The sequence below is a fragment of the Pavona decussata genome, unplaced genomic scaffold (assembly GCF_977016875.1).
Source record: "Pavona decussata unplaced genomic scaffold, jaPavDecu1.1 SCAFFOLD_100, whole genome shotgun sequence".
NCBI classification, from domain to species: Eukaryota; Metazoa; Cnidaria; class Anthozoa; order Scleractinia; family Agariciidae; genus Pavona; species Pavona decussata.
The window spans coordinates 731,429-757,337 of NW_028145515.1; the positions used below are offsets into that span (position 1 = coordinate 731,429).

A 25,909-nucleotide genomic window follows, 5' to 3' on the forward strand; every position below is an offset into this window, starting at 1 on the left:
TTCATCAGGAGTTAATGAAACCTTGGTGTATTTGTTCACTTGAGTCAATGCAAATTAACTTCGGAAACACTGATTTGATTGGCACCTTTTTTATGAGTTTTTGTTGGGGGTCCAAAAATCGAATTTTGTCCAATAAGGGATAGGGTCCAAAATGACCAAATTTTGAAGTCGGCATTTTTCACTCGTTTTAGTCCCTAGGGACCTCGGCGTGTCGGAAAAAAAATCACTTAGAAATCATTTTTAAGTACAAAAAAAGCCCTGACAAAGAATTTTTGTTTTACCCCAGCCCTGACTTCATCTTTTGTGGGCAATTTGTTTGTCCCCGGTTCCTTGGGAGGCCTAAGAAACGTCCCAGCGGACGTTTTCGGACACACTGATTCGATTGGCACTTTTTTTATGAATATTTGTTGGGGTCAAAAAATCACCCATTGGAAAAAAATTCGATTTTTGGACCCTCAACAAATATTCGTAAAAAAAGAAAATTAGAAAACGTCCCCCGGGACCTTTTTTAGGCCTTCCAAGAATCCGGGGACAAATAACTAGCCCACGAAAGATGAAGTCAGGGTTGGGGTAAAACAAAACAAACATTTTTCAGGGCCTTGTTTGTACTTAAAAATGATTCCCAAGTGATTTATTTCGACACACTGAGGTCGAGGTCCCTAGTGACTTAAACGAGTGAAAAATGCTGCCTTTAAAATTTGGTAATTTTTGACCCTATTCCCCCTACCCCCCTACCCCCCATTGTAAAAAATTTGATTTTTGAACCCTCAACAAATATTCATAAAAAATAGGTACCAATCGAATCAGCGTGTCCTAAAACGTTCGCCTGGGACACATTTTAGCCCTCCCAAGGGACAGGGGAACAAAGATGAAGTCAGGGTTGGAGTAAAAGAAAAATTCTTTGTCAGATTTCGGTTTCCAGCGCTTTATCAAGTCGTTGTTGAACGCATTTTGAACGCGATTTGTTCGTGTTTTCAACGGGTTTAGAAGCGGATTTAGAACGCGTTTGTAACAGGTTTTGAACGCTTTTAAAGCGCGTTTTAAACTAGTTTTGAACTCGTTTAAAACGCGTTTTGAACATCAGTAACATGTTTTAAACACGTTTTTAACACGTTGTGAACGCGCCTTTAAACACGTTTCTTGTAGAAATTCAAAGGAAAAGTTCACCAAATTTTTCGACAATTAAGATCACTTTTCCGAACCTCCTTTACGGTTGTAATTTTCTGTTTCTCGCATGAGTTATTGCTATTTTATTGCCTTTGTCAGCATTGATAGGGTAGTGTTGTGGAAGGTGTTACGTCACTATGGCATCCCTGAGAAATGTATTGTTCTCATACAGAAGAGCTATGAGAAATGCACCTGTAGAGTTATCCACAATGGAGTGCTTTATGAGTTGTTTAAAATGCTAACAGGAGTGCGCCAGGGATGCCTGTTGTCGCCCTTTTTGTTCCTGCTATCCATCGACTGGATAACGCAGACACAGAGGCAAATCGTGATGGCATACAGTGGACCCTCACAACCCGTCTTGAAGATCTGGACTTCGCCGACGACATTGCCGTCCTCTCCCATAACCATCAGGGCATGCAAGCTTAGGTAACACGACTTGCAAAGATCACAGCGAAGATCAGCAAATCCAAGACAAAGGTGATGAGGGTCAAAACCAGGAACGTGGATAACATCAAGCTGGATGGGAAACAAAAGATTAAGTGGAGGAATTCACATACCTTGGCAGCAACATCAACAAAGATGGTGGGTCTAACCGGGAAATACTGGCAAGGATTGGGAAGGCAAGAACGGCTTTTCCAATACTGAGGCCTGTATGGAGATCAAAGGTGATATCCAGAAAGACCAAGTCAAGGATATTCAACACCAACGTGGAGTCTGTCCTGCTGTATGGTTCAGAGACATGGAGAGCAACAAAAGAAACCTCCAGATAACTGCAGTCCTTTGTAAACAGGTGCCTGAGGTCCATCATGGGCATCCACTGGACGGAAGTCATAAGGAACGAAGAACTGTGGGAAAGAGCTGAACAGGAGAGAATCGAAAACCAACAAGCAATGTCAACAAGCAATGTCACCAGGCATGCATTGAGATGGAACCCACAGGGAAAGAGAAGTCGAGGTCGCCCCAGGAAGAGCTGGAGCACAACGGTAGACGATGAGGTGGGCAAGTCAGGCTACACCTGGAGGGAGCTTGAAACGCTAGCCTAAAACAGATTGAGATGGCGGGCAGTTTTCATGGAACTATGCTCCACTGGGAGTAGCAGGGAATAAGTCAAGTAAGTCAAACTTAAGTGTTACGCTATAAATACTTCGACATACACTCGATTGCAAAAACGTTGACACCTAAATAGCATAAATCATCAACGATGAGATCCAATGGCTTTATGGGTATAAGTGTACTAGATTTATTTGCATAATATTCTAGTCCCGTGCGACGGTTGATAACCAAAATTAGTTGCACGTGGTGAATGATGGAAACTGTCCAAGCTCAGTTTCCTTAAAGTGTCCAAGTTGGCCAACAAGGGCTAATTTGAGTGATATACAATTCGCGATTTGCCCAGGTTCAAAACAGGCGATGAACTTAAGCAATATTGGTAGAAAATTATTCGGAAGAAAGTCAGCACTGCATTTTTTATTGCAAAGAACGAGAATGGTAAATTATTGATTATTGAAATGAGGTTATTGTTTAAACACTACCCACAAATCCGTTGGGTCTCATCGTTCACGGTTTGTGCATTTTAGGTGTCAACGTTTTTGCAATCGAGTGTATACCTCATTTAATGAGTATCCTGCTAAGTTTTTGCTTCCTATATTTAAGGAAATAAGCTACATAGCGACAGGAAGAAATGGTTCTCCAAGTATAAGAAGTTTTCATGGATATGAGGGATCGTATTCAAAACGACTTTAACTGCAGTCATTTAGGGATCAGAAAGGCTATACCTAAGCATTTACCCAATCTCGATTGACTGCATTGTTAGCTGTGAAATCCACGAGCCCTCAAATTAAATATTACACGTTCTTCGCTGGATTTTGGTCATATCCTGCACGTATTTCTTGTGGGAGTTTTGTTGTTCACACGGCCTTACGAAAACGTGATTTGTGTTGTAAAAGCTATGTATAAATAAGTTTCCCATGTAATCGTGTTTCAAACTTCTTAATAAAGTCTTTAGTTATCAGACGAAACCAGTCGGAGAATAAACCTTGAATAAACCAAATATCGTTGCTGTGTACTGCTCACTACTACCTTGCTAAAAAATAGGAAAATAAAAAAGATTGTCTTCAACAGAAAAAAAGCATTAAAATGACGACTAACAGGTCTGTAACGATAAACGACAGTCCAAGTTATTATTTTAGAGTTGGCGTGATGTCCCACGACTTTGCCGACATAACGACATTTAGATTTAGAAGTTAGATAAAAGCTTGTGGAGTTGGTCAAAACAACTATAGACGATCATGCCCCACTAAACCACAAAATAGATGGTGGTCTCTGCCTGCTCTCCCCTTCCTCAACCTCAAAAGATGGCGTCTCTATTGCATAGCCACCCCTACACCCAGCAGTAAAGATGACAATGTTATTCAAACCTTTACTTTCCTAGTTTATCTAGTGATGCTAACCCTTGCAAGCTGAATATTTTTTCATGAGATAGGTGGAGTCTTTGAAAAGCCCCATACCCAACTCAAGGTGGGTCCTCTTCGAACAAACCTGCTGTAACCAGTTCCTTGAGAGTGTTTCTGTTGTGTAAATAAGTCCATGAACTGAGACTGAGTGTCAATCTTACAACTGTATTTACATATTCTCTTTTAATACAAAACGTATTTATATCATAGGAACAGGACGCGTTATGTACATAAGCTTACATCAATTTTAAAATCGTTAAATCTTAAGCATTTGCATACATCCTTTTACCTCTGAAATGTCCTCCGTCTGGAAATATATTCTCTATTATTAAACATAGTGCATTAATCATGCCATTTATAGCACTTGTCTTCCTTTTAATGTCGTTAATCACGGCTTTTTGTGCCGAAAACATTGAAAGAGGAAAGTCATACTTTCCAAAAGAGCTGCCCAAAGTATAGGGGCTCGCTTTAATTTATGCAATATTTAAGTCCATTTTCATTACACTCTCTCCTTTAATACAACCAGACCGGACTAATTATACAAGTTTATAAAATAGAATGACTCTAATGCTCCGTATAGGACGACTTTCAACTTAGTGCCGGTTGTAAAACCAAAACTAAAGTAATTACTCTGGCCAATCACAACAGGCGTAAACAACGCAATGGACCAATGAGAATTCAAGGAAAATTCACGTCACTGGCGTCAAGCGCGGGAAAACATGCGCGGGGAAGTAACGACTGGGATTGGTTTTGCTTCTCATTGGTTGTGAAAGTGGCGCGAATTTTGCTTGCCAACCACAGAGCATGGTAAAGCAAAACCAAAGCAAACGCGACACTCGGTCGATACTGAAGATGTTCTTTATGCCGAATGACAACGAATTTTTGTTTTCCTCGTCGACAATTTTTCGGGTTTAAGGAATCAATTTTCATCCAGGAACCACATCGATTATGTTTTTTTTCCAGTCCTTTTCCAACTAGCAACCTATCGATTGCCAATGACCAAATATGTTTTGTTTCAAATATTTTGAATTGGAAAATGGGCTTCGAAGTTATTATTTCCAGCAGCGAAGGCACGAACATAACGTTTGTGGCCAAGCAAGGCCCTTGTCTTCTTGAACCGAATTATAATTCATGAATTTCAGGAGGAAAGTAAAATTCTTCTGAGTGATCCCACTCCAGTTCTGAATCGTATCCCCGTCCTTGAATAAAACGTTTTCTCTCGTGTTCCGCGGCAAAAAACTGTTCGCATCCGGGGAATGTACCATTCAATGTGCACTCCACGTAATTGTCAATTTGCTCGGCCACGTAACTTAAGGGACCCGGCCCATGCGATAACAAGTAGTAGTGAAAGTCCCGTATGTCAAACTTTGACCCCAGTCTCTCTTCGGCGTTCTCGCGCATGTCCAAAAAAGCTCGCTGACCGATCATATACGCGGTCGCTTGGCCTGGCCCACTCTGGTATCGCGTGACTTCTTTTCGCGCCACGTCGGTATCGTCCCAGGCATAGTCGCTAAAAAGTTGAATGGCCTGGTCACGTGTCATGCCTTTGAAGTGAAGGCCTGTATCCACAATGAGGCGTAGTGCGCGCCAAATTTGCCATTTTAACATTCCGTAGCGTCTGAGAGGCTTTTCGTCGTACACATCTGAGAAAAGAAAAATAAGCCAAAGCCAGCCTAATAAGACACGTAATACTACTTCAATCTTTCAATCTTTTAATTATTCATTCAAAATATTGTGGTTCAGCTCTACCTGCAAATAAAGGAAAAGGAAAGGTAATTGAGGCGGGTAGGGCTACAATACCTGGGGGGGGAGGGGGGGGGAAGAATACTCAAGAAAACTTATACGGGATTTTCCCCCCGAGGTCCAAACGCTTATCCTTCTTAATGCCTAAATGACAGTTCTCCCTACCCTATTCTATACTTCAACTAGTGAAATCCCTACCCTTTTATATACCTCCAGCATGAAAAAGGTACTCCTTATAGTTCATTATAGGGAGTATCCCACCTCCTCCCCCCCCTGAACTACAATATACTGTTCAAGACTGGTCATGATGTCACACTTTACCACGATTACCTAATAGCCTAAAAGAAAAGAAAAGAAAAGAAAAAGAAAAAAAGTGAAATTATCAAGTGTGAAAGAAGAAAATGAAAATGATAGTTACAAGACGAAAGAATGATGTATTATTCAGTAAGTGACACAGACATATCCAATCCGAGCAGTATGCAGGATCTCCTGTAACTCAGTGGTAGAGCATCCGAACTAGTAATCGGATGGTCTTAGGTTCGACTCCTGATAAGAGCACGCGGTTTTTTTTTTACGAGTATGCCTGTGTCACTTACTGAATACATCATTCTCATTTATTCACCAGGCTTAAAATATTCCAACACGTTTATTCCAAGACGAACGAGTGAGACAATTCACGAGAGATGTGAGGAGTATCCAAGTAAAATGTTTCAGTTGAGACTTTGGATATGGGATGGTAGCTTAGTGACAGGGAACCAACTAAAACACAGGTTTTTCAGTTTTCTGATAAGGGATAGTAAACCGCCGACCGGTTAGCTCAGTTGATTGATCATCGGACTACCGTGCGGGAGGTCGTGGGTTCAAACCCGGCCGGACCAACACTCAGGGTCTTTTAATAACTGAGGAGAAAGTGCTGCCTTTGTAATGACATCTGCAAATGGTTAGACTTTCTAGTCTTCTCGGATAAGGACGATAAACCGTAGGCCCCGTCTCACAACACTTCAATGTTCATAACCCTGTGGAACGTTAAAGACCCCAGACACTAATCGCAAAGCGTAGGGCACGGAGTTCCCGGTGTGCTGGTCTGGTCTTTGTGCTGTTTCATGATTTCATGGGTTGGGTGGGTAGGATGAGGTCGCTAATGGACATATGCTGATGTAAACCGCATTTGAATATATATGAATAGAAAATGCGGTATATAAATGCATTACCATTACCATGCCATTTCCGAGTTGCTTTGTACGAAGGCGAGGCTAAGTGCAAAGATTTTAAAGCATTTTATGTGAAAATTAGTTTTATTCGTAGATTAATGAAAAGTAATTTTTGTAATAAAAACTATGAGCAGTCCTCGCTTTCATAATGAGGCTCAAAGCAACTGGGAAATGGCCTATCAAGAATGCTTTCAAACCTGTTTCCATAGCAATAAGAGGATTCTCTGCATACAGTGCCCATCCTTCTGAGAATGCAATGTATCTTGTTTTAACCAACGCACTTACCAGAGGACCGCACCAGTCCCTGAGGAAAAACAAACAAAAGTTTGCAATTAAATAGAAGAAAGACACTCGCAGTTATTTACGCAACTTAAGAAGTTACGAAAAGAAAGCATGAAAAAATTCAGACTTGAACGGGATCCGAACCCATGACCTCCGCGATGCCGGTGCAGTGTTCTTCCAACTGCGCTATCAAGCCAACTGGGAGCTGGTCATATTGTGAGTTCGTGAATACCCGTGAACAATGAATAAATGAATATGAATAGATGAAACATATATTCATATGACCAGCTCCCAGTTGGCTTGATAGCTCAGTTGGTAGAGCACTGCACCAGCATTGCAGAGGTCATGGGTTCGAATTCCGTTTAAGCCTTAAGCTTTATCAGGCTTTCTTTTCGCAACTGCTTAAGTTGCGTTAATAACTGCGAGGATCTTTCTTCTATTTAATCTTTTACTCGCTGTTGAAATATATGTTTCATATATTAATATTCAAATGTTTTTAATATTACATAGAACGTAACTCCATATAACGACCTCGGTTGCAGCGTAAAACCTAAAAATTTATCTTCAAGGTTTTAGTCCTGGGTAGTCATCTACCACTGTAATCGGACCACTTATTGCAGAAAAGAGGGTGGTCTGTTTTTGTCCATACCCACCCCCCTTCCACCACAAAGTGTTTTGTTTGTATAGACAATACTCTAAAAACAATTTTCTAAACTTTCCTGAGCTGCTTCAAAAAGAAGACCGATATTCAGTTTTACGGCCAGTAAGTTTTGGCCTTGCAGTTCATTTTATTCGGGATTTATTGTATAACACCCCAACCCTGACTAACATTACACTCGTTGATGCAACTGTTTTTGCTTACTCCGTTTCTGTAACATGAAGCTACTAAAAGTAATTAATTTCTCCTTGATTTGATACAAGTTCAACAGACATTTTGTGGTCTGATATTATAGGCCTTAATCAAATGTATTAAGAATTCTTGGAAGTGCCGAGTCCATTAAAGCATTGAGACACAAGTAAAAAGCTCGGACTTCCCATAAACCTTTACGAGCGACTACCTTCCGATCCTCAGCTTTTTATGTGCAGTTTGTATTGCTAGTGACTGACACTTGAAGGACCAATCAACTTACAGGAAATTTTCCACGTGTCCCTGCGACTGCAGGTGATGCCCCGGCCTGGCTTCGTGGGCGCTCGTCGTCCACTCGGAATACTTCGGACCCATTCGGTCCAAGAAGAAAGGCATTCGGAAAAACGCGGGTCGTTTGCAGCTCCTATAACTCGAAGTGTAACTCTGAGCTGAAGTGGTCGGCATAAAGTTCACAGATATCGCTACGGGGCAGACCGGGGTGGTCTTCAAAGGGCCAAGGGGCCAGTGAAACATCTGCAGGAGCTTGGGTTCTAGTTGGCTCAGTGTGCTGCGCGAAAATTCAAACCAGCGCTGCATGGCAGCATAACGAACAGGGCAGAAGTCACGTGCCGCTGGAATGTCAAAAAGAACAACAAGCACAAGCATTGGCAATAGAATTGAGCAAGGATGAGAGATTAGAGCTTTTGCTTTAGCTTGAAGCGAGGCCAAATTAATAACAAGCCTTTCAGGTGTTTTGAATAATTCTCAGTAGTCTAGATCGTTATGATTTTGTTGAATAGACAGGAGTGTTTTACTGGAAAATACACCACTCGTAAAATTGATACGAAACTACTTCCGGGATCCGAGAGACCTATGTTCCATATCTTCACTAGTGAAGATATCTTTGACGTCAGTTTCCCGCTTTTAGCGGTTGTTTGTGCAAACAGAAGATGAAAAATGGTGAGCGATAGATTTGTCTATATAATAAAGAGAAAATTACACGGTGGCTTGAACATATGAATTCTATTTTCTCGTACTAAAAACAATGTTTTGTTCACTCGCTGCGCTCCTTCGTAAAATGTTATTTTTACCACTCGAAAATAAAATTCGTATCTTCGTTTCCCTGTGTAATATCTTCTATGTATTTATGATGTTCAGATTGAGCTGACGATGCATTTATTAACGACGTGGTCTCTGCGCTTTGTCATTAAAGTAGTAAATAAATAAATAAATAAATAAATAAATAAATAAATAAATAAACCTTACCTCTCTCACTATGACACTTTCTGTACGCTCTCTCGTCAGATTCGTTTTTAGGGAAAGGTTCTTCGTTGAAGTACATAGATGGTAACTGGATAAACCGGCGAAATGATTGCACAGCCGCGGTCTCGTTGTCCAGTCCTGTTATCGTCTTAGCTATGTGTACAGCTTCAGGGTAAAGCGACTTTAATAAGGACCAGCCCATTTGATGGACAGATTCTTGGCGCGTACATGAAAGGGAAAAAAGTTTAGTATCAAAAAGCAACTCACAGCTATGGCATGTTTCACCAAGCGTTTTCAGACGGCAAACGTAATTTGGCAAATTCACGGTTGGCAATACTACTAGTTCCTATATGTGTCTGAAATTGGGGACTCATGGTCTTGCTTCCTGTCATAAACCGGCTTTAGTTTTAAAAGAAAAACGCGAGAGCTGTTAAACAATGGATTCTTTCCATTTTTTGGTACATCAATGAAACCGCTATTTGCCATTTGAGATACGCAATTTGGAGAAGCGACTTTGGAGAACCGGCCGGAACACCCTATTAAAAACCCGAGGAATTAAGCCCCCTCACCCCCCACCACCCCCAGACACATCATAAACCCCGTCAGACTGCAAGCTGTTGCTTATATCCCATTCACAGACTCATTAATAATTCAAAAGCCAAAGACAAAGAAAATCATGCACCGTGACGTGTTTGGAAATCTGATGAAAAACTCCTCATTTTTGCAGCCTTAATTTCCCCTTCAAAATCAGTTTGTTGGAGAAGTTATATCAAACACTCGTCACAGTGTTTCATCACAATATCAAAAACCTCGAAGTTCGTCAAAAATACTCCGCTACGCGTCGTATTTTCAACTCTCTTCTTGGTGTCTGAAATGTGATGAAACACTGTGTCTCGTGTTTGATATATTACGTCTAACTTTTCTCAGTCTGGCGTTGCAATACACAGCAAATGCCGGTCGTTTGTTTACAGCTCAAGTGACAGTTTTTTAAAATTTATTTTTAACGAAGAACCTATATCTCAAGCAAGAATGGGTTTCTATAAAGGCGAGGTGAAAACGAGACATTCATAAGTCAGTTGAAAAACAGAAAACTAACGCAACTGTTGGCCTGATTTATCTCGCACTTGACTTTGAAAATATTATGAAACGCGACGTACGTGATGCATTAATACACCTATTCGTGGTACGGCACACACACACCGATAATGTGCCAAAAGTATACATTGACGCAGAGTGCAAGAATCTGTCAAACGCAGATACAAATCAGTCCAGCCAATCAATCAATTAATCAACCGACCAACCCACTCACACCCATTTACCAATAAAAGAATGAACGAACGAACGAACGAATGAATGAATGAACGTACGAACGAACGAATGAATGAATGAACGAACGAACGAACGAACGAATGAATGAATGAATGAAGGAAGGAAGGAATGAAGGAATCAATCCATCAATCAATTAACCAATCAATCAATCAATCAATCAATCAATCAATCAATCAATCAATCAATCAATCAATCAATCAATCCATCCATCCATCTATCCATCCATCAGTCAGTCAGTCAATCAGTCAGTCAGTCAGTCAGTCAGTCAGTCAGTCAGTCAGTCAGTCAAACAGTCTATCAATCAATCAACCAATCAATCAATCAATCAATCAATCAATCAATCAGTCTGTAGGTCTGTCAGTCAATCAGTCAGACAGACTGTCAGTAAATCAATAAATTAATCAGACAGTCAGTCAGTGAATCAGTCAATAAATCAAACAATTCGTCCATCCATCCATCCATCAGTCAGTCAGCAAGACAGTTGGTCAGTCGATCAATCAGGAAAGTACATACAATTAGTATTCGCGTTGCGCTGAAGTAACAAAAAGTGAAAGTAACATTGCTTACCAGCGGTATCGTTGGTAGAGGTGAAAAAACGCATGGTCCTCTGGTATCCATCCTTCCCGTTTATGAGCTCTCCGGTGGGAAGTCGCTTACTCGTGGGCTCAGACATATTAGGTTCTCCATTATAATACATATAACTCACAGGCCGATTGAAGAGTCCGCTGGACACATTACTGGGCACACAATGCTTCATGTGCTCCTCCGTCAAGTATCTCAGAAAATTCGCCAAGGGGACGCCTACAAAGTTTATTAAGCTCTCTGCCATTGACTGGTCCAAAGGTTCTCCATGCTTTTGGAACCAGTGTTCTGACGCGTTTGATTTTATAAATCGCACGATAAACCCTCCAGTTAAAAATGGGTATCGAAAAGATTCCATCATAATGTCCTCTTCGAGGAAACTCTCCGCTAATATGGGGTAAACTTGTTTGATGCAATCCAACCCTACCCTACATTCCTCAATCGACCCGACCATTCCAACTTTTACTCCAAGTTTGATGTTTTCGTGATATTGTTTTATTCCTTCGCCAAAACTTTTCAAAGCTTCTATAATGACTTCCATATCTTCCATTGTCTCTGGCGAGAGTTTCTTCAGAAATGCACGAAAATGAAACGGTAACCGAGCGATGATTTCCGTGTAACAGAATCGGTTTGGTCCCAGCATCCACTGACCTGTGGGAAATCACAAGGAAAACAAAACGATTGCATTTTTATTTATTTATTTTTTTTTAGTGATTTTTGTCAGGTATCTAACATATTATTTTACAGTGTCCCCCATTAGCTTATAGCTAAAAACATAGACACTTAAATAAAGTTTTCATTCATCTATTCATTCATTCATTCATTCATTCATTCATTCATTCATTCATTCATTCATTCATTCATTCATTCATTCATTCATTCATTCATTCATTCATTCATTCATTCATTCATTCATTCATTCATTCATTCATTCATTCATTCATTCTTTCATTCATTCTTTCATTCATTCGTTCGTTCGTTCATTCATTCATTCATTCATTCATTAATTCATTCATTCAGGCATTCATGCATACATGTTACTGAGCAAGCATGGAAAAGTATCAGTGTCGAGTTGTTGTGTAGAACAAGAAAAAGAATGGATCCGGATTTCACTGAACGATGGCTGTCTATAACAAGTGTTGTAGGATTGTTTGGGGTTCGCAGGACTTTAAAGGGAAAACGACAGGGGTCGCTACCTATCAGTTCTTAACAGTTTTCTAGTTTAACGTTCATCAACTCAACCAACAGCAAACGGTTTCTCTTAATATGACACACAAAAAAAAGAACGTGCACCAAACTAATGCCAGCAAAACATGACTAAAGTTAAGTACCTGAGTAATAGTCAAAGTCATACACATTTCCAAAGCTGTGCTGCAGGAAGTGTTTCATTTCCGCGACTGCCTTTGCTTCCCTTGCCTTCAGTAGTTCAGTGTTGATATGAAGAGTGTTGAGTTCTTGTAATAACGACACTGAAGTATCAGCGATATCCTTGATGCTGGAGGGAACTGGATTAAATGCTTTAAAGTTATCTTTGACCTCGTCCGGAGAGACTCGAGGCTTGTACGGCACTTCATACGGATGCAGCTGGTAGAAAATAACTTTTAGTTTCTTTGTAAAGTCGAGGAGACCTATAAGAGTCAGAAATCATACCTAGACTTTCACTCAACAAAACGAGCACAATTTGATTGGTTGATTCTTTGTCACGTTCCCCTGATCAAATACAAATGTATCCCGACCGGGATACAATTCCGCAGTTGTTGCCCTCTTATTTGTTTGTTTGTTTGTTTGTTTGTTTTGTGGTGATTGTTGAAGGGAAAGTCTAAATGTCCCTCGGGAAACTAGTTAGTTTTGTTTTCCCTCGAGTCCTGATGTTTTCCCTCAGGACTCTCGGGAAAACAAGACCATGCATTAAGTGTATATTGTTATTCATTCGCAGTTCGATCATATATTTTTTATTCTATACAATTTTTTATTTTTATTTAGCTTCGCCATGTACAACACAAGCAAGAATGATGGACAATTAGATAACAACAAAACAGTGCAAATAAAGGCAGGGGAACTACTACAGCAATAGCCAATTACAGTGGTCCCCTCACACCTAAAAAACTGAGTAAAAATAAATAAGATTTAGAAGCAGCAATATGGAAAGCATGCTAGCCCGCGGGCGCTGTTACACTTAAAGGGGGAAGTGCCATGGTGTTTTTGACCACTTTTTTTAAAAAAATGGTGATATAAGACCTTAACTTAGCAACAAAATAATTATAGAACAACGAGAGGAAAGAAATCAACTCAATTCTTGAAAGGAACATCTCTTGATCTGTTCTAGCGCATTTTGGAAACAAATGCGAGAACTTGAAAAAAAAAATTAGCCTAACATTTTTTTTAAGTTTCAGTCCATTTCAACCTACTCTGTCTTTGACTAGAGGCACTAATCGACAGTTTTGTTTCACTGGGGTGATAATTTACAACAAAACTAGACAATTATTTTCTTGTTTCTGTTGACAGACAAACGTTTTGGGGTTTTCAAATGACATCAAATTCTTGTGATACTTCCTCTTTAAGACAAATGAACTTCCAAGAACGGAAGTTTCCTGATCATATATATTATACAGAGCATTAATTACTTTAAATAATGATTGATAAACTTCCCTTATATGTACGTAAGGCAAGGTTTTTATCGGGTAATGTGCCCTGGCAATGTATTTCAGATACGGCATGATCTGGCAAAGAGCGCTGGTATGTAGCCGTATTGCATCTTTTTTGAAACAAACGCGACTACTTAATTTGTTGTTGAGGACCTATTTGAATTTCTCATCACATCTAAGGGTATATTACAAATTCTTCAAAACCTCATTAATAATTCATAAGCACATTGACCTGTCGAATGGTCGATAATACATCGCGTGCAGTGACTTTATATCGATAAACCTCCTTATTAGTATGAGGTGTTTTATCACTCCTTATTAGTATGCGGTGTTTTATCAGCTGATAAAACACTCCTCGTTAGTATGCGGTGTTTTTCTCGTATGCTAATTTCCAACGTTCAGAAAAGCGTAATTGGTATGAACTCTATTGACACACGCTTTTCCAGGAATGTTTTTAAAGCCGTTCAAAAAACTCGCAGCACGTGTTTCATCGGGTCTAAAACCACTCGGCTGAGCTTCGTGGTTTTAAACCCGGTAAAACACTGCTGCGCATTGTTTAAACATTACACGAACTGACTTTCTGTCTTTCTTTTCACACTGCGTTGCATGCATATCTTCGATGGCCATTCACTTACTTATTCTTTCATCTGCAGTTCAAATGTATGAATTTCATATATGTTACTTTCAAGAGTCAGAAAACAATAATAGTAAATAATATGAAGTGAGCGAGTACTCTGATTGGTCAACAGCCATTCCGTAAAACTCTGTATAAGCACTGAACTTGCATTCGCAGGAACCGCGGAGGGGTCTTAAGTTATGACCTTGTTGGTTTTGCTGTACACTATGTTTTTTTATAAGAACATCGAGGCTGAGATTAACCAAAGTTTTAAGAACTTATTGAGAACGTTCCTCAGGCTGAGAGTTGATTAAGAACGTTTTTATTTTGCTAATCTGTATATAAAATCAAGGTAACAAATGTAAGTTAACCAAGCTACTTCAGGGCATGTTTTGTATAACATTAACCAGGGCCGTACCTAGGATTTTTTGTCTGTGGGGGCAAACTCCACACATCCCTCACAGGGGTCTACCGTATACAGACAGGGTTTCTAGTTGGACACTTATTTTGTTTTCACTCCTACACAGAAAGTTGCCTCCACGACGTTTAGAGAAAAAAAATACACCGATGCTTTTTGTTTTAAATTGTCATGTCACTTTTCATGGAGTTTATGTCTTGTTTAGCTTTAAGCAAATATTATCACTCATTTTAAAACACAGTCGATGCACTGCTGTAAACAAAGGGAGAAAATCACTAAGCTTCCACAATTCAAACGCACTATATCAGTGGAGCGAAGCATTTGCAAAAACACAGTCGTTATTTAACTGCAATTCAAGCCTTTTAAGTATTACTGTGACTCGTTGCATAGCTCTATAACACGCTACAACGATTGCTAGAGAACCAAAAAACCAAATAGCCGTGCCAAGAAACACAACTCCTTGTGACAAACACTGTCTAATAGCCGGGCCCGGCATTGCAACAATTACAGGATGAAGCTCATTGCATGATACAAGCAATGATTAATTTCTGTCCTAACATTACACAAATCTCAACAAGAAAGGCATATAAGGCTATCAAGCACTTAAAAGAGCCAAGCCAAACCCAGCTGAAATGCCCTATCTGGCATCAAAAACACCGTCGTTGAACACACGGAATAAGAGGTCATATTCAAAGCGAAGAGAATTCAAAACAGGCAACTCAAAAATCACTAGGCGCAAATGACCTGTTGGATGATGAACATATGATGGTTAAATCCAAACCCGCTACAAATACTTGCGAACAGCGCATGCATTTAAAACCAATTTACCTCTGAAAAAAAAAAACATACTTGTATAAGCTAGATTTAAAAAGGCTAAAACACGCGCCAGAAAGTGGCGTAGGCTTGTCAATCTTTATTTACACGCCAAATTCTAAACCATAGGCAGCCCAAACAAATCATTATTTTGATAAGAAAACCGGTACTGGCTTTTGCCTCAAAAGATTTTCCAAAATAATTATTTGGAATTCACATTGAAGGAATATTTTTTCAGTCAATTAGTCGATTTTCTTGTGATCAGTGTGATGTTAGAAACAAACTGAGTTTTCCTGGCGGGGGCAGCTGCTCCCTCTGCCCCCGCGCTATGTACGGCCCTGTTAACAATGGCGACATACATCTCGGTTTGTCATAATCAGCAGTTCTTGATACCATATCTTAGTAGGCAATGCCCTTTGACAGGTTTCCTGGTCACGTCCACATTGATTTACTAAAATACATGTAGTGTATATCATGTAATTTAAGAACATCTTAAGAACGTTTTCAGCCTCAAATCGCAAAAAATATATAAGAACGTTCAGCCTCAGCTCCAAAATTAGATGTTCTTATAAAAAAAAAAGAGTGTATTTTACACATTTTTAATTTTGCGTGTTTTCTCAAGGGTGAAAGGATTAAGAATTACAATTCCAAGCCGGCATGAATTAGCAGGATTACTTATATATCTTATGTTTAGAGGCACAAAGCACTTAAATATTGGAACATTTCTTTAAGCACGTACAAGCTTCTGAAACACTTAATGTCCTTGCTAATGAACTCTCTAGTAAAGTGCTTCGGATAACGAGCTCATCCTTAAGCACTGGGGAGGTATGTATACAAGGGCGGGTGTTATATAGGCCACAGTGTCACACCACACGAAGATGATCATCCTGGATGCTAATTTAGCCACGCCATCAGTTTTCAAGGAGGCAAAGGGGTGGTTTTCAAAAGAGATTTTATAATTTTACTTTTAATGCATAATGAATGTTAGTTGTCAAGCGCCGTTAAACCACTGCAAAATAGCGCTCTGTAAGTCATTTATTATTATTAATTATTCATACGTTATTTCTGAAAAATTGCACTTACCAATATTCATTAGCTTGAAGTACTTACGTAAACCTTTTACTTACAAGAGGACCCCTCAAAAATCCACATTTTAAATTTCTAAAATGATGCAAAATTAATTGCACATTGCGCAAGTACTGCTCAATGGCTTTCACTTGGATGGTTGCACTTTAAAATTGGCTCTCTGACAGACTTAAGATGGAAACAGATCGCGCTGTAAACACACCACAGGAAAGGATTGTTTAAATGCTATCATAATAAATTGTACATGTTGACGTTTGAGTCTATGACTGAAATCATAAACCGTGCAATGGAAGATGTTAATTAGCAGTGCATTCCAGAGGTCCTTTTTGCCGTGCTGAACAAGGTAGTTGTTTAAATACGCGCTCACTGCAGCTAACGGTTTGCTTTGGCGATTAGGGAGCTTTAGGCGAACGATGACAGTCACGGCAACGAGAACGTCAAAAAAGCAAAAGGCTTGATAACCAAACCAACCACTCTGCAGGTGTATTACACTTTTTGGTATATTTGTTTGCCGTTGCTGTACTACGTGACTAGGACATGAAATTTCTCGTGACGGTAACTAATAAAACGTCAGTACCGCATGAGAGTGATGTTGAATAACTTGACTCGTTTGAATGGTCATACTTTAGGATTCCATTCAAAGATTTAGAACCAGCTTGACCAGCATAACTTCTAAACAGAACCACATTGAATGCATGCAGCCTTAGGATTTCATCCACGTACGCCGAAACATTTCACAACCTCATCAGGAGCAACCAACGGAGAAATTTACGCAAATTGTCGTTTTCTGTTTCCCCAGTCGTTTCAGGGGCATTTACATAATTTTCGACGAGCTAACACACTTGATCTGTTCAGAGTTTGTAGCTGAAAATTCCAGTTGCGGAAAGATTTAACAAACCGAATCTTACCTCCGAAATTTCGAGCTGCCGTTTGGCTTCCAAGAAATCCTTGCTGTCCTTTTTTCCTAAACTGAAACGTTACTTTTTTGTCTTCCGAAAACTAATTAAAAGGAACAAGAAAAACCAGTGCTAGGAGCGCCGGACTTTGAGGTGACCCTTCACCAAAGAATACGCCAATGTCTCGTCGCAATTGGAGTGTAAAAACCTCCCAAACTCACCAGTAAACTCCAGCAGAACTATCGTGTGACAAAACAAGATTTTTACACCGAGTATTGTCCAAAAATCGAGGTGATTAAGTCGTTCGGAACAGACATTAGGGAGCTTTAGCAATGACGAGGGCGACGGCAGCGAAACTGAACGAATTCTTGTTTTTTGAAACGTCGTCGCGATCATTCCAACTAGCTTTCAATGTCAAATGTAGGTGAAATTTCCTGGAGTTGAATTATTGGAGATGGAGACCGCACCCAAGTTTAGAAAGAGAGAGAAAAATTCGACGTCGCATGTTTAATTCCTCCATAAAACGTTCCTTTAGGAAGGTTATATAGCGTCACATTTATTCTTTTGCGCATATGCTACACATTGACATCCCAATCCTAGCAGTATGCAGGAAGTTTGTCCCATGAACCTAGCTTAATAGCCTTAGTTCCCACGAGTCTCCTGTAGCTCAGTGGTAGAGCATACGAACTAGTAATCGGAAGGTCTTAGGTTCGACTCCTGATAGGAACACTTCTGAGTTTGCTTGTGTCACTCAATCAACAATACATCATTCTCATGAGAAGGTTGTTCCGTTTCTTACGTATGTCAGAATAAATGCCAGTTGATCAGAAGTGTGACGACATTGAATCAATTGAAATTTATTGTTAAGCAGCACTTCCAGTGTGTAAACCAGTACAACGTTGACACTCATTTTGTCTGTAAACGAATTGTAAAGGTTGCCTTTTTTGAACGATTTATTAAAAGGGAACATGTTTTGTTTTTCGGTATCGCATCAGGTCGGATGATTTTTTCTGCTCCAGGAAGTTCGGATAGAATTGTCACCGATGAAGAACTAGCTCGGCTTACCGGTCGTTTCGCTACACCGTTAAGTAAGAAAATGTGATTATTTCATGGTTTTTCTGCGTTTCACACTGTTAGGAGTAAATTGAGCTCAAATATTAGAGAATTTGTCCATTTTAAAACGTAGTGAATCGACTAAACTGCGGTGTAGCAAAACGACCGGATACCACTTTGGCCAGCTCAGAACCTTGCACTACGGAAAAATCAGTTCAGTTTTGGAAGGGACTGCGAAATAAGGCGGCCTAGGGTCTTCAAAAGCTATCAGGGGCTCGTACCGTTCGGGGATTGGATCCTCATAATCCTCTAAAATTTCTTGCGGCTTCAAAATTCAAACTACGTTCTAAGCGTACACAACATCGCTCTTAAGGGCCCGAAATGAATATCATCTTAGGAAATATTTGCGTTTTTTTTCTTTACGTTTTCTTGTAGAATGTCTTTGATTCAGGCTGGCAGCAGTACTTTCCTGACAATGCAACCAAACAGATCTTTTCCATGGAATCACGCGTGAACTGAACCGGTTCTAATGGCCTTAATTTCCTCCGCATTCACTCCGACCAAAACACGGAATTTTCTCTGGTCACCTCACCTGGAACTTTCGCAACTGGGGAACTAATTCTCTTTGTTTATCGACAGATAAAACTATCGCCGCCGTTTAGGTGCAAAAAACGGGCCAAACATGATTTTGGAAACGAATATCTGGTTTTATCAACTAAGTTGATAACTTAAGGTAATTTGGTTACCGTAAAGAGACTCGAAAGACGACGGTTCAAGCTAGCATTTAACTCTTCGTCAGAGCGAGGATTTTGTAGACTTGCAGAATAATATTCGTTCCTCATAATTTCGACCACTTGAAAATGGAGTTAAAAATCCTTAGCAGATTATGACATCGAGTTGGCTTGCAAAAATGCCCCTTTTAAGGGCAAATGACACGAGAAAGAGAAAAATGAGTTCTCGAATCTTTCGATAAAATTCATTCTCCTATCCCGTGCTCTTGTCCTGTACCTGTATTTGTCTTTAAAAATACAGTTGCATATTAAGTAATATTGAAGAGCCCTTGGAATTTTGAATTTGTACGCTCTTTAGCAAGGGAAGGGCGAGGAAAACCGCAAGTAGGACTCAAACAGACATCTAAAGGAAACACTTCGGTTTTCGTGCACGCGATAACTTATCATGTTTGTTGATGTGAAATCAATATTCACGCCCTAAAGCCTAGCTTTTGAGTGCGGAGAGCCGGGTAAAGATAACGACGATGTCGGCCCGGCTGCGCGTGATATCGGCTCTGGAGTGGTGTATATACGTGTCAGAGATTGAATAGTGTTATGCGTCGTTAGCTTCGCTTGACCTCACTCACTATATTTAGTCAATGTGTTTAAGGAAATCGAGTGATATGATAACTTTGTCATCATGTGAAATGCTTCTCTTTCAGTTCTGTTTAGAATTTGTATGAGAATGATATCAACCAGGAATTTCAAACATGCTTTGTTGTCTAGTCAAAGTCGATAGGGCAGAGAGAGAAAGAAAAAAATACGGTACTTAAAAAGATAAAAAAAGGACTTAATATGACGCACGCGAATTGAGGAGGAAAGGGCTCACTTTAGAATCTGCTTTTTTTTTTCTTTCCGGGGGCGACATTCAGACTACAAAATTCGTTTGGAACTTCCGGCATTTTGCTTTTTCTCTTATTGCTTTTTAAGGTGCTTTAGCATCATTTATTATTTTTTTTGCATTCATACCTGCTTATGGCTTTTTGTCTGTAATGCCAAATTGAAACGTCAGGGCCCGGTTACTCAAAGAGCGGAGTCGATGAGATATCCAGTGAATAAATCGCTTTCCAGCGGTTTAAAATGTTCTCCAACTAATACACATTTTCTGCTGGATAGGAACTTATCCACTCTTTGAACAACCAAGGCCTGATCTGAAGAAAATGGGAATAGAATTTCCACCTAAGACGGAATAACGGAAAGTTTTCCACTGGGTCTTAGTTACTTACTAGCAAAAAGTTCAGACCCATATTTCTGTCTGAATCACTAGCTATATTATTTTTAGTATCATCATTCAAAGGAAAGGTATCGAGCAGCTATTTCCTATGGCTTTACAAGGTTGAATGAAACTCTTAATTACTCTCCTGTTAAATGTGGTAGCTAATATTTGTTTTGAAACAAAAGTTGGTCTGCGTGTGAAGTCCGTAATGGCCGGGCCTTTCATTCAAATGAAAATTATGGAGCAGTACTTGCCTGTGATACTGTTTATTATGCTTTACATGCGGTTCTAGTTTATGAATTTATGGATGAAATTGTGTAGGTATTCAAATAAAGGTTGCTGGGCAGTACTTTCCGTGATACTGTTTATTACGCTCTTCATTCGGCTTTAGTTTATGAATTTATGGATGAAATTCTAGTGTGGCCAGACATTCCAGCTGTGCTGTTTAACTGTCTAACATCAGATTTGGAACCCAAAGTACGACATATATCGAGCAATGCGGTGGACATCAGATTTCGGTGGCTTTGTAAGACATGTCTTGTGTTGTTTCAAGAGGTAATTTAAATCGGCGAGTAATGAAAGAGAGAGTATCAAAGGACTAATTAGTCTTAGAGAGAAGACACAGTATTTCATAGCATACAACATTTAAATATGCCATAAAATTTAAAATTATCTCTAAGATTGTTATCTATAAACTTTATTTTTAACAACATGTCTTGTGAAATGTTTAGGATTGTAATACTGTATTGCTAAAAATAAAAAATATACCGGATTGTTCAAACTGGAATGTATAATCATTGTAGATCGGATCTAAAGTTGGGACCATTTTCTGCAAGGTCTCCAATATCGTACGGCGCCGTAAGCTTTATTGTGGGGCATACAAACCATTGTTTTGGAAGAATATCTGTTCGGAAGTAAGAACTTTATAATCGCCTTAGATATTGGGATTCATTGTAGTTGAAAAGGACGGTTTAAATTCTTTGGGGTGATTTCGAGCTTAGTACGTAAAGTAGGAAAATGTTAATCCCCTAAATTGTCCGAGAAGCGGACATACCGAAAACGTGTTTTTCTTAGGTTAAATCCATGTAAGAAACTTTGCAAAACACTTGAAACAGCTCGTAACATTGGCCAAAGGTAGTGTTCTCGAACATTAGTTATAAACTTATCACCAGAGGATTTCGAAAAGATCAAATTGAGTAAGTCAACGCATAGCTCTACTTAAAAGACGTTAACAAAATCGGGGACATGATGAGTCTTGTGTTTGAATCAACTCCCTGGCATGCCCTCGTCTTAAAGAACAGTGTTTAGCTTTTTAGCTTTCGGATAAAATAAACTTATAATATTGCAAAATTCGTGATTGTTCATCGTCCGGTGATCACATATTTCTATAATTACCATTTGTAAAATTCCATTGTAGCTTTAGTCAGCAAATCTTGAGTTCAGCACATGCAATCATTATTAGACGTTATTAATCCATCTTCTACAACTTTTTAAACTCGATTTATCCTGTAGTCAAAAATTCTCAACCGTCACGTGATTCCAAAAATTAACCTTATCAAACCTTGGTTTCATCTGGTGCTATTCTTTCAGTATAATTTTTATATGTTCCAGTGTCTGAAGCCGTTCTTCCAGTCAATACAAGTTTAAAATTCAAGAAATCTTTTTAAAGAATGTCAAATATTGCCACTAGGTCCACAGGAGAATTTAACCTGATTATACATCGACTAGATATTTTAGTAATTATCATTTTGAAAATTCCATCCTGTCCTTATCTCTCCAAGCAATAAATGCACAGTGCTTTGAGCCGGCTGGAAGCAAAAATTAAAGGATTGGCCATTTTAAAAAAAGACTGAGTTACGGAGCATATTTTCCTCGGTGCTCTTAAGTTCGTTTTTCGTTATTTTTCAAGTGTAAAGCCGTTTTGAAATTATAGTCCTTGTTTAATACCCTCTTGGTTTTCAGGCGCCAAACTTCTTGTCTGTCCTCTCTCTTTGCTACAAGGTGTCAATACATTCGCGGTTTCTTTATTCCTAACAAATTCATAATTTTTCATTCACAAACAGTCTTTTCCGTATGCCATAACCGGTCTAACGAACCACCAAGTTGGCGTTTTGTTAGCGTCTTTCAACGCTTGATGCAGTTCTAATGCTGGAGTCAGTGAATGAATTCATCATTAATGTTGCCATAGGAATTGAGTTCTGCTTTCCTGCCTTGCCGTTTATTTCATTTAATATCCTGTGTATAAGGTATTTCTTAATTTCGTTGGGATCGATCTGCAGGTGACTAATTTTTAATACGAGCGGCACAATCCAAACACATATGGTATAAAGTATTAGCATCACTTCCCTGCTGGCCTCACAATGAGCATGCTACGCAAGGTGGTTCTAACTTTTGAAGCATTTTAATTAAATCATTCAACTCCTCAAATATGAATTCCCTCTGAATCTATTCAGAAGGAATTAGACTTTCTTCTGGTGGTTTCCGGGAATGCACAATATTAAAACACGATGCTATTTTGGCCGAGATTTTTCTGTAATCTATCAATTTTGGCTCATCAACTCTTTCATGAAATATTGCATACCGCCGTTGGGCACCAAATAACATACAGGACCAGACAAATAGCCTACAGCTTATCAAAACTAAGAATTCGGAAGGGAAATTATTAATATTTTTGGAATAACAGTGGAAAAAACTAATTTGGGTCAAATAAAACTTATAAAAATAAAACTGTACCCTTCACTTGCGGAATAAGTTAGTTCCCCAAAATATGAATTATAACGCCTTATGCCTCGTTTAAGGTTATTTTTCCGAACTATTTTTGATGCCTTCTAACCACATTTCGTCAAAAGCTGTCTAGAAAACGCGAAATAACTGCGCGCAAACATTAGCGAACAAAATTAAACTGAATCTCCAAGCGCTTACCGTGTGGTCACGTATTTTCCTGTTTTCATTTTTTGTTTTAAAATTGGAAGCAAATATTGACATTCATGTAACTTTTTCTGGTGCCACGAAAATTGTTTCCGCAGATCTGCTCTCAAGGCGCAGATTCTAAGAAGGATCGCGGAAGGAAATATACTGAGGAGCTTGAAGGAAGAAGAACGAATTTGGAGATATTGCAACTGAATCGAATGATTAGTCTCAATTTTAATTATTGCTCTTCATAGCAACCGAACGTTAAATGTTTTGACCATCGAATAAACTAATCATCTCTTTGTTGACTTTTTCATCTCACTTTGACAATTAAATGTCTTGCTTAAGGACATCAAAAACCGCTCTATTGAAGTTTATTAAATCTGCATTTGATTTACACTTTTTCGCGAGGCGGTTGACAGAGAAACAAGCCCTCTCGCTTTTTTCCCAAAACCGAACACATAACTCGTTATAGAACCCCTGCCTATTGGAAAGAGGAATGTGAAATTCATTAAGTGTTTTCAAAACATATGCAAAACTTCTTTAAATCCTTGATTTCAATAGACGTTTACTCGGAGTACCACAAATAATATTTTGTCCGCTCAAAGGGGAATTTTTCGTTGTTTCTTTAAAACTTTAAAACTCTAGTGATAAATGCAAAAATGTGCATTTGTAAATATGGGATAATTAACACATTTTCGCCTTTTACTCAAATCACCGTAACTTTGACCTCTGACCACATAATTGACAAAAAACGACAAGTGTTCTATGCAAAAGTTACTGCAGAAAATCATTTCATTATTTAAATTGTAAAACATCTAATCAAAATCGATTAGCGCTAAAGTTATGCGTAATGGTGCGTAGCCGATGATTCTTTACCTCGAAGTTATAACAAACGATTAATTAAACTATAATAAGACAATTTATATCTTTTAATACCTGATTTCTTGAACTCCGAGGAATAGCTGCAAATCTCCGTGAAGTTTCTACTCGTAGTAGGTTTAACTGTACGGTCTCCGTTCTCAGCTCCGTTGGTGTCGTCAGGCTTTTCACTGGCCGAGAAAGCTTCGTCACCCTCTGCTCTCGCGTTCATTCGCAGTAAGGCAATTCCGACCACCAAACAAACAATCCCGGTAACTGCTACTGTAGAAGCAAATATGAGGATTTTTCGCGATATCTGCCTCTCCTTCCGAAGTGCATGCGATTCTGAAGTTTCCAAGTCCTCCGAAAAGCGATTCCCTTGCAGAAATTGCAATTCATGGTTCAGCGAGCCCATAGTCGACAAATCTCGACCTCGATCTTTTTGAGAATATCAATCCACCCAGGCTTTTTGGACTCTGAATGGCTTCTTCACCGCGTTGTCAAATACAAAATTGTGCCGACCGCAATCCCCTCAATTCTTTCCAGTGCTTAGAAGTCGCAACGTCTCAGTTCAAAACTTGCCACCCTGCGCTTGCTGAATCTACCCTGAGGAACTGAACAAATGCCGAGACCGCAATGTTGAAGTGCATGAAAGCATTACTCTACTAAATCCACACTAACAACACAATTAACTTAATTACTTAATAGGGCATACGTAGAAAACGCACGTTGGGTGAGCTCGCAACTGAAAAATCACCTTATTTCGCGAAAATGAGCCAGCGCTAGATGAATGTTGCCAGCAAGTTCAGTGATTTGCTCCGTTTGAAAGCTTGCGACACACCATCGTAATGACGTGCCGGGTAGGCGGTCGCCCGTGGCTGAATAGAAACATCCGCTCAATAATAACAGATTAACGTTGTCCGTCGGTCGTAATGGCCTTGGGTTTATTTTGGTCAGTGTAGCTAATATAAATCCTTAATTCTGGCAGCGAGAACTTTCATTGTCAAGTGGTGTGGAGACGCTAACTTTGAGGGCTCAGAATATCACGTAAGCGACTGTAGCACTTTAAATGTAAATTTTCTCAACGTTGTTAAAAACGAAAGAAAAGGATAATTTCATGACGATCGATAACTTGGAAATTTATGTCAGGGTATGGATCTCGTGCGCTCGCTCAAGCACCGACGGCAATTTTTATTTGCTTTGTCTTTAAAAGCGCACATCACGCACGGCACAAGTTGAAAAAATTCCATGGGTATAAATTTTTCCACCTAGTCATGTTGAATCAGGCCCCTTCAAGAAGCAGTTTTAGTGGCGTCTGATCGGTTGTAAACTCCTTCGCGCCATTCCACTTTAATTGTCCAAAAACAAAGCCGGACTGACACATGTAAATTTGGTGTTCTGAAGCTCTCGATGCAATTGCCTTTTATTAAAATAACATCCAAAAGATAACATCTTCGAGGGGAAAATAATTAACCCTGAAACCCAAAAACGACGTTTAGCACGTCTGAGAAGACTAAAATAGTATTCTTAGACGTGCAAAACGTCGCTTTTAGCTTCTTAGCATTAATTATTTTCCCCTTAAAGATGTTATCTTTTGCATGTTTTTTAATAAAAGACAATTGTATCGAGAGCTTGAGAACCCCAAATTTACATTTGTTCGAGTCCTCAACAGTAGCTTAAAAGCTACTGTTGAAAATTTGTTACTTTGACAAAATTGTTTGCTAAAATTGTTTCTTAAGGAACGAAAA

The 25,909-nt window shown here is 39.3% G+C and overlaps 1 protein-coding gene and 1 non-coding gene across 2 annotated transcripts; one reads left to right on the forward strand and one right to left on the reverse strand.

The window, feature by feature from the left end:
• Positions 1-3,765: 3,765 nt before the first annotated feature.
• LOC146472207 (uncharacterized) lies at positions 3,766-25,070 on the reverse strand. The gene is made up of 8 exons (XM_085119610.1): positions 24,919-25,070; positions 24,240-24,775; positions 12,209-12,505; positions 10,863-11,528; positions 8,970-9,182; positions 7,987-8,335; positions 6,772-6,878; positions 3,766-5,263 (listed from the first exon to the last, which is right to left on the reverse strand). The coding sequence occupies exons 2-8, from the start codon at positions 24,574-24,576 to the stop codon at positions 4,743-4,745; spliced, it is 2,490 nt and encodes an 829-aa protein (XP_084975736.1). The 5' UTR covers positions 24,577-24,775; positions 24,919-25,070; the 3' UTR covers positions 3,766-4,742.
• Positions 7,154-7,226, forward strand: Trnaa-agc (transfer RNA alanine (anticodon AGC)). Its single transcript has one exon. It is a non-coding gene; the product is annotated as a tRNA-Ala (tRNA).
• Positions 25,071-25,909: the final 839 nt, after the last annotated feature.